At 38.8% G+C, this 9,181-nt stretch overlaps 1 protein-coding gene across 2 annotated transcripts in view; it reads left to right on the forward strand.

Moving 5' to 3' along the window:
• Positions 1-8,787, forward strand: part of LOC138958245 (prolyl 4-hydroxylase subunit alpha-1-like) — a 40,314-nt gene extending 31,527 nt beyond the window's left edge. For both annotated transcript variants that reach the window (XM_070329358.1, XM_070329357.1), the window contains exons 12-14: positions 1,882-1,950; positions 3,559-8,011; positions 8,451-8,787. In XM_070329358.1, the coding sequence (XP_070185459.1) occupies positions 1,882-1,950; positions 3,559-3,726 (237 nt within the window). In that variant the 3' untranslated portion in view covers positions 3,727-8,011; positions 8,451-8,787. The remainder of the gene's footprint in view (positions 1-1,881; positions 1,951-3,558; positions 8,012-8,450) is intronic.
• The last annotated feature ends 394 nt before the right edge of the window (positions 8,788-9,181 follow it).

Consider the following 9,181-nt stretch of genomic DNA (forward strand, 5'->3'; position numbering starts at 1 on the left):
AACTGCGTGACTTTCATTGAGCAAAACACTCTATTACTATTAAGCTTACTGAGGCTTACATGCTCGCAAACACTGACAAGCACCCATCCACGCACTTGCGATGTTGGTGTCGATTCATCAGTTTAGCAAGACAAAAGCGCGCGCACCTGTCATGAAGTGGATGGAGTGGTTGCGGCTTTTACTTTATCAAAACAAGATTCACTGAACATTATAAATACACAATCTGATACCTTCCCATGTTCATACGATTTTTCAAGAGTCATAAACGTAAACAATCAATGATTTTAATGGGATTTTGTACAGCGTTTTGCATTCTCTGCGAGGTGGTCGGATTTAGATACCCACTCATAAACTGGGTTTCTAAATCCGACCGATAAGATTTTCTCCTTTTCGATTAAAAAGTGCCAGAAGACTTTGTCGGAACTATCAAAATACACTTCCAAAAACACTTAGTAACATCCATTTCAATCAAACAGAACTCTGTTCATCAATTTTTATGACCTTTTTGTAAGAAACGTATGACGTACTTTTTCGCTACAAAGTTGCAGTTTCGCTCTGCGGGGAATCAGTGGAAATGGGATTGGGTTTCCAAAGAGGTTAAAGTTGGTGACAAGCAAGAGCGGATCGGTGAACACATACGAAAAGTCGACACACCCGGTCAAGCAAGATGCACCCTTTGTGACAGAGAAATTGTGTACAGCAATCATGGTTTCATTGCCCTCAGCGAGCATCTACTAACGAAAAGTGTTCATTTTTATTTTTTTATCATTGTATTATTCATTCCCTTTGATTCAATACCTGGAATAAGAGAAAGTTAAAGATGAGTTGGATCCTATCACATGTTTCCTCATGGGTTTGACAAGTATGATTGAGAGTGAGAGCAGTCAGTGAATGTTTGCAAGAAAGTCATAAAGTATGCACAATCCTTTGTTCAGAATTTTTAAAACTTAAAGTTGCAGCTAAAACACCTGCATATTTATGTGAAATTAAATGCTAAACTTTGTCCCAAATACCCCTCAGATAGCGTAGATTTTGATATTTAAAAAAAATTTTGGGGGGGGAGGACCCCCGGACCCCCCTGTTTTTCGGTCCCTCTCCTGTTTTCAGCTGACTTTTTATTCAGCCATTCCCATGATACTGTATAGTATGACTCAGTACCCCTCCACAAACCATCTTTTTTCTCCAAGAACAGTACTTGTCTTGTTGTACTGGATCTTTAGCAAACCAAACGGTTGAGCTCAATGTTCGTGATCTGTGGTGACCTATCCAGTGTAATGTAAAATAGGGAACAGTGTGGACAAGAGAGCGGGAGAGAGAGAGAAAGAGAGAGAGAGAGATGTTGGATTGTTTGGGGCAAAGAGGGAGGACGAGGCTTTGAAGGGGGGTGAGGTTAAGGAGAGTTTTTGAAGTGGTAGCTAGAAAGAAGTCTTTACAGCCAATGTGACAATTTTGAGGGGGTTTGGTTGGGGGGAGATTGTAAAGTGTTAGAGATTATTACAGCCAGTGTGACACTTTTGAGGGGGGCTTGGGTTGATCAATATGAGGGGAGTTGTGAGGTGTTAGAGATTATTACAGCCAGTGTGACACTTTTGAGGGGGGTTTGGGTTGAGGGGAGTTAGTGAAGTGCTAGAAAGAGATTATTACAGCCAGTGTGACACTTTTGAGGGGGGTTTGGGTTGAGGGGAGTTAGTGAAGTGCTAGAAAGAGATTATTACAGCCAGTGTGACAATTTTGAGGGGGGGTTGGGTTGAGGGGAGTTAGTGAAGTGCTAGAAAGAGATTATTACAGCCAGTGTGACACTTTTGAGGGGGGTTGGGTCGGGGGGAGTTGTGAAGTGTTATACACAGAGATGTTACAGCCAATGTGACGATGCCATTTCAGATGTCTGACGTGGAAGCCGGAGGAGCAACTGTGTTTCCCTACATTGGTCTCAAGCTGCACCCAAAGAAGGTGAGCCAACAGCCCATGTCAGATACAGTGGACAATCCCCCCCCCCCCCCCCCCCCACCATTAAAGACTTCCCCCATTTTTTTAAGACCTTGCTTTTCAGATTGTCTGTTCATAACCTGTGTCAGTTTACCTCCCTTTTAAGACTCCCTCCTTTTTGAGTCACGTGAGAAAAAGTGACTCTATGTAATCGGTCAGTGTTAGTCTGTCCGGCCGGCCGTCCGGCCGGCCGTAGACACCACCTTAACGTTGGACTTTTCTCGGAAACTATCAAAGCGATCCGGCTCATATTTTGTTTAGTCGTGACCTCCAATGACCTCTACACTTTAACGATGGTTTCGTTGACCTTTGACCTTTTTCAAGGTCACAGGTCAGCGTCAAAGGAAAAATTAGACATTTTATATCTTTGACAAAGTTCATCGGATGTGATTGAAACTTTGTAGGATTATTCTTTACATCAAAGTATTTACATCTGTAGCCTTTTACGAACGTTATCAGAAAAACAAGGGAGATAACTAGCCTTTTCTGTTCGGCAACACACAACTTAACGTTGGGCTTTTCTCGGAAACTATAAAAGTGACCGGGCTCAAATTTTATGTGAACGTGACTCCCAGTGACCTCTACACTTTGACGTCTGCTTTGGTGACCTTTGACCTTTTTCAAGGTCACAGGTATGTCTTGAAGGAAAAAAATTGAAATATCATATCTCTGAAACTATTCATCGGATTTGATTCAAACTTTATAGGATTATTCTTTACATCAAATTATTTACATCTGTATTGTGTTGTGAATAGCAATTTCTTCCTGTCCATCTGATGCCTCATATAATATTCAGAACTGCGAAAGTGACTCGATCGAGCGTTTGCTCTTCTTGTTAAGACCTGGTTTTCAAAGATTTTTGGAGGTTGTAAAAGGGGGTTCCACTGTACTGCTAACTTTGAGGGGCCCGGGTAGCTCAGGTGGTAGAGCACTGGACTTGTGATCGAGAGGTCGTTGGTTCGAATCCGGGCCGGGACGGACACGGGTCAACTTTATGTGCAGACCCAGAGACGGTATCCATCTCCCACCCCCGTGTCACCACAATGGCACGTTAAAGATCTTGGTCATTCTACCATAAGTGCAGATGGCTGATACCACCTTAACACGCAAACATCAAAAAGCCGTGAGGGCGTAAAACTCGAATCGTATAAACCAATTCATGTCCAATATAGGCAATTAAGACCTGACGGACAATAAGCCCCTTAAAATTTACTTTTTACTGCTAACTTTCAATGAGCGATATCCTGATTTCAACACGAAGGCAGACAGGTCCATTAAACACAATGATATTTGTATTTCCATTCTTCCAGTGATGGAAATTGCAAATAATGATTCCTGTTTAAATGAGTAGCTGTAACTTGTCAGGTTTATTAAAACTGGGAATTGATTACACATTAATGTAAACAAGAAGCCTTTTCGTTTTTGTTTAAAGCTGTGATTGCCACCATGAGTTTGAATGTGCACGAACAGTAATGATTATGAGATGTATCTGAACTTGGAGCAAAGAAGAGTTTTCACTCAATATTTTGATTCATGAACTTGTGATAATTATATTTGTAACTGCTTTGACAGGGAGCAGCAGCCTTCTGGTACAACCTGTATAAAAGTGGAGACGGTATTTACAACACGCGACACGCAGCCTGTCCCGTCTTGGTTGGCGTCAAATGGGTCGCCAACAAATGGATCCACGAACGAGGTCAAGAGTTCCGCCGACCTTGTTCTATCAGTCCCGATGAGTAATGGATATCGCGAATTCTGTTTGCAGTTGTGATCATAGAAATCTCATGTTTTTCTCTAACGATATATGTCCCATTCAAATGCGAGAGTGGTTGCTGTGCAATCTCATATTGTTCTGTAAAGATATGTCCCATTCGAGTGCGAGAGCGGTTGCTGTGCGAGATTAGTTCTGGATCGGTGCGTGAAAAATCATTCAATATACATGTAAAAGCAATAAATGATTCTAGCAAGGTTGCCTTGTTCAGAATGTATTATAGTGCCAGAGATGTCTCTCTGTTGTGCTTTTTGGCAGGCAGGTTTTTTCATTTATTATTTTCTTCATGTTCTTGTTCTTTTTTTGTCATATTCATGGTAGCTTTTTGAAGCAATGGGTTGAATGAAGCCCAGGAAATAAGGCAGTTATGATCATTATTTGATCTCCTCAAATGGCTTCATGAAATTTTTTTTCCTCAGTAGCCCATTGTTCTATTGGAGAATGTACTTACATGTGCTGGTTATATTCAAAGATCTGATCTGGCCATCATTGCTTGTAAGAGGAATGTGTTTGTGTGTGTGTCTGTCTGTGCATTTAAAAGTGTTTACTTTCTGCCAAAACTCAACTGTATATGTTTTGTATAGTTGGCATGTATATGTATGTTGCTATGTACTTTGATGAAATCTGAAAGGATCTGTGTATGACAAAGTTTAAAGAACCAGTTATGAACTATAAATGCTGTTAGAAACACTGCATGAAAAGTTGCTTGGAAATTAGACACAATAATAGACACAATATTAGTAACTGTAGAATATGAACCGTTTTTCAGAATTCTCAGCTTTTAGATGAGTTGAAGACGAAGGTAGACCATTTCATGGAGAATGTTTTTATGTCGATGGTAATGTTAAGATATTCTTATGTCGTTGGTAATGTTAAGAAATGTTTTTGTTACATCTTTACGAGAAAAAAGAAAGGAAAGAACAAGTCAGCGATAAACAGTTTCCCCTCGCCCTGTGATAACCATACATTGTGTGTCTTCATTTTTTAAGTCCTTTTTAAAATTCTTGTCTAAAATCAAATGTTTAGAAGAATGATGGATTTTTTCTTACAGTAATTGCGTTTGTGAATGCTTTATTGCAATTACTGCAAATGATGATTTTGATTCTGTTTAAACCCCGATACCAAAGACATTAAAATCAAAACTTCAAACTTTTATGAATTTTTAATACCAATAATGTTTTATACAATAACAACCACACAGAGATTTTAAAAGACATTGTAATGGTTGTGATACTGTTTTTTTGTATTGGCTGGAATAGAAGCTTCATGTCAAGATTTTACATTTTCTTTTCTTTTTAAATAATATTTTTAACGTAGTAATGGCTCAGTTATGGTGTTCTTCATTAGAAAAGTGTTCAGTTATTTTTTGTGTATGTCTGTCATTTTGCTTTTCTTATAGATTCTCATTTTATGGTGCAGCAGTTGCTGAGCTTGAATATTATACGTTATTTGTGTTTTTGACGAAAATATGACATTTGACACAGACAGCACTAGTGGTCGTGTTAAAGAAGGACAGTCTCGATCTGTGTCAAATGTCATATTTTGGTCAAAAATGCAAATAGCATTTATGTATCGATACATTTTAGTTAGTATTCCCTTCTTTTTTTGTGTGTGTGTAAAACTGAACGCACACAAATGTGCACTTTTTTGTAGTCTCGGCCAGTCGCCTAATATGAGTTTTAGTTGGCCTTTGATGTCACCTGGTTCAAAGAAGGGAAATCCAATGTGCAATCGATACATTACTGCTTTTCTTTACCAACAGCCAGCGCCTATTCAAAATTGTTTCTCAAGTCACAATTTTGGTAACCAAATGAAACATCTCACAATAAGACTACAACAGCAGCTTTTGCTTCCAAAACTATGTGTCTGTGGTGAACAGTTTTTCAAATCTCTGAGAATACAGCAAACATAGTACATGTACTGTAGCTAATATAAAGAATATTACATTAACGAAATCATAGAAAATTCCCTCGGGCGAGGATGTAGCTCAGCCGGTAGCGCGCTGGATTTGTATCCAGTTGGCCGCTGTCAGCGTGAGTTCGTCCCCACGTTCGGCGAGAGATTTATTTCTCAGAGTCAACTTTGTGTGCAGACTCTCCTCGGGGTCCGAACACCCCCGTGTGTACACGCAAGCACAAGACCAAGTGCGCACGAAAAAGATCCTGTAATCCATGTCAGAGTTCGGTGGGTTATAGAAACACGAAAATACCCAGCATGCTTCCTCCGAAAGCGGCGTATGGCTGCCTAAATGGCGGGGTAAAAACGGTCATACACATAAAAGCCGTGGGAGTTTCAGCCCATGAACGAACAAACAAAATAGAAAATTCCCCCGAAAACGGTCATACATGTAAAATCCCACTTATGCAAAAAACACAAGAGTTTCAGCTCATGAAGAAGAAAGACAACTTTGATGTAATATGACTGAGTAGCTTGGAAGGAAAGAAAAACTGTCACAAACATGCTTTCAATGGGTCATGGTGTTGGGAAATATTATTTCTTGGTTTCTTTGGCTTCTGCATACAACATCTGTAATCAGTTGGCATGAAAACAGGGATCGAGTACTGCAGTGTAAAAGCTGATAATCAAAAGCTAATGATCAACAATGATTGTTGATGTAGTCAAAATTGCTGTTTTCAAATGAAGTGGTTTTTTTGTATAACAAAGGAAGTTGGTTTTGACAGATGAAGGAAAGTGTGGGATACATTAATTATGTTTTTGGTCTGAGTTCATGGTCAACATTCCTGTCTTTCATATAATGCCATGATGTTCAATGCAACCACACAAGGGGTACTGCTTTTTCTGTAGTAGAGTGAACCCTTGTTTGTGTTTTCAGTCATACCCCCGCGGGTTAGGGGGAGTCCCATATTGGTTGGGACGAGAAAGAATTTACCCGATGCTAACCAGCATGTCGTAAGAGGCGACTAACAGGTTCTGTTTCTCCTTTTACCCTTGTTAAGTGTTTCTTGTATAGAATATAGTCAATGTTTGTAAAGATTTTAGTCAAGCAGTATGTAAGAAATGTTTAGTCCTTTGTACTGGAAACTTGCATTCTCCCAGTAAGGTCATATATTGTACTACGTTGCAAGCCCCTGAAGCAATTTTTTGATTAGTGCTTTTGTGAACAAGAAACAATTAACAAGTGGCTCTATCCCATCTCCCCCCTTTCCCCTATCCCATCTCCCCCCTTCCTTCGTCGCGATATAACCTTGAATGGTTGAAAACGACGTTAAACACCAAATAAAGAAAGAAAGAAAGTTTTCAGTCATCTTTTGTGAATGTCTGTTTTTCTTGTTGCTGTTTGTGTCTGATTTTGTGTGTGTGTGTTTTGATTTTTGATTGTTCGATTTTGTTTTTCAAATTTGTTCATTGTTATTGAGTTGGTTTTCATGTTGTGCTTTGTTCTCCATTGTCTTCTAAATGAGATTTTGAAAATGAGATTGTTCAATGCTTCCTTGAAAAATGTGAGTCGTCGAGTTATGGATTTACATAACTCATATTTGTATGTGCGTAAGAAATACAGGCTTCCATTCTGTGTCATTGAATACATAACAGTTGTTTGTATTTCCAGAAGAGGATTTTGCAGACTAGTACTAATTGGTGAAAGCCTAACTGTCTTAGTCCTCAAAAGCTGTTCACTTAGTGTTGCTGTCTACATTTAGAGTTTGTAACTTTGTTTCTTAGATCTAGTTTATCAGCATTTTCTTGTAGTATTTGAGAATTAAGAGTTCACTGCAAGTGGTGAACTTGCTCAACAAAAATTTTTCAACTGCATGTTTGGTTTTAGGTTTCTTTGACGGTGGAATTAGGGGCCTGTGTACATTCTGTTCCTATCACCGATGATATATTTTTTATCATTGTACGTTTGAAGGTTTGCTTTCAACAGAGCACACCTTTACAGGTAGTGGCAAAAGTATATTTAGTGGCTGGTAATGCTTTGACTGGGGTATGCCTTTGGCATGTAGCAATGGTGCTTTTTGGTTTCCACGTTTATAATCAGCTTCCCTTATACACGGTGCTTCATTTGCGCGAGTCTTTGCATGTAAGAGCGGATTTTTATTTCTTGCCATATCCCAAGCTTTGAAGTCAAAGTGTTCAGGAATAGATCTGACCTTGTTATGTTCATGTCTAGCATTTTGTTTACATTGCCTCCACTTTACTTACATATATATGTACACATTTTATATCTTACATCTTTAAGGGAATACAGTACATGAATTAGCTGTATGTGGGTTGATTCTTTTGTGTTTGAAATAGGCAGTTTTTCAAACACAAAAGAATCAACCCACATACAGCTAATTCATATTTGAAATAGGCAGTTTTTACCCCCCGCGGGTTAGGGGGAAGAATTTACCCGATGCTCCCCAGCATGTCGTAAGAGGCGACTAACGGATTCTGTTTCTCCTTTTACCCTTGTTAAGTGTTTCTTGTATAGAATATAGTCAAAGTTTGTAAAGATTTTAGTCAAGCAGTATGTAAGAAATGTTAAGTCCTTTGTACTGGAAACTTGCATTCTCCCAGTAAGGTCATATATTGTACTACGTTGCAAGCCCCTGGAGCAATTTTTTGATTAGTGCTTTTGTGAACAAGAAACAATTAACAAGTGGCTCTATCCCATCTCCCCCCTTTCCCCGTCGCGATATAACCTTGAACGGTTGAAAACGACGTTAAACACCAAATAAAGAAAGAAAGAAAGGCAGTTTTTCTGTTACCGCATGGTTTGTTTGAAGAAAAAAATCAAATGTAATTGTTTTACAGTTTGATACAGTTACGGGGTCAAATATAATATATACGGTCAAATGTATTCCTTCTGGTCCTGTATTTGTTCCCGCATTATGTTGAAAATCATGTATGAAAATGTTGCTTTTTCCCTTGATTGGCAAAAAGCAGACTTGAGAAATGGGTCAGTATCAAAGTAGTCTAGAAACCATGTTTTGTCACAGCTGTTCTTATGTTGAAACAAGATCAAAATGTTTGTCATTTTTAGACCCTTTTAATTTACAGCAAATGATGAATAAACTAATGCAACAGTTTGTATTGTTAGACTTCATTGTTATGTACATGTATTTTGTATGCCTGTGAGAATGTGTAAATGCAAGGATGCATATTTAAGAGAAGAGAGAGAAGGAGATTGTAAGCTCACACAGTTAATAGATGCTTCTATGGAATGTTCATTCAAGTCCAAAGATCACACAAAAAGACGCAAGTCCAACATAAGTATTTATGGCAAGTTCCTTTGATGCAAATAACATCTCCGCTGGTATTGCACAAAATATTTGATACAACCGTTTCATGTTCACATACGCATTTCCCATCATTGATCCCAAAATGTTCATGTTAACTTGAATTCATGTTCTGTAATCAGGCGCCCTGTACGAAAATTGAAAATTGTGTGTGTTACCATAAAACCAATAACACTGAAAGTGA

The sequence above is a fragment of the Littorina saxatilis genome, linkage group LG2 (assembly GCF_037325665.1).
Source record: "Littorina saxatilis isolate snail1 linkage group LG2, US_GU_Lsax_2.0, whole genome shotgun sequence".
Lineage (NCBI taxonomy): Eukaryota > Metazoa > Mollusca > Gastropoda > Littorinimorpha > Littorinidae > Littorina > Littorina saxatilis.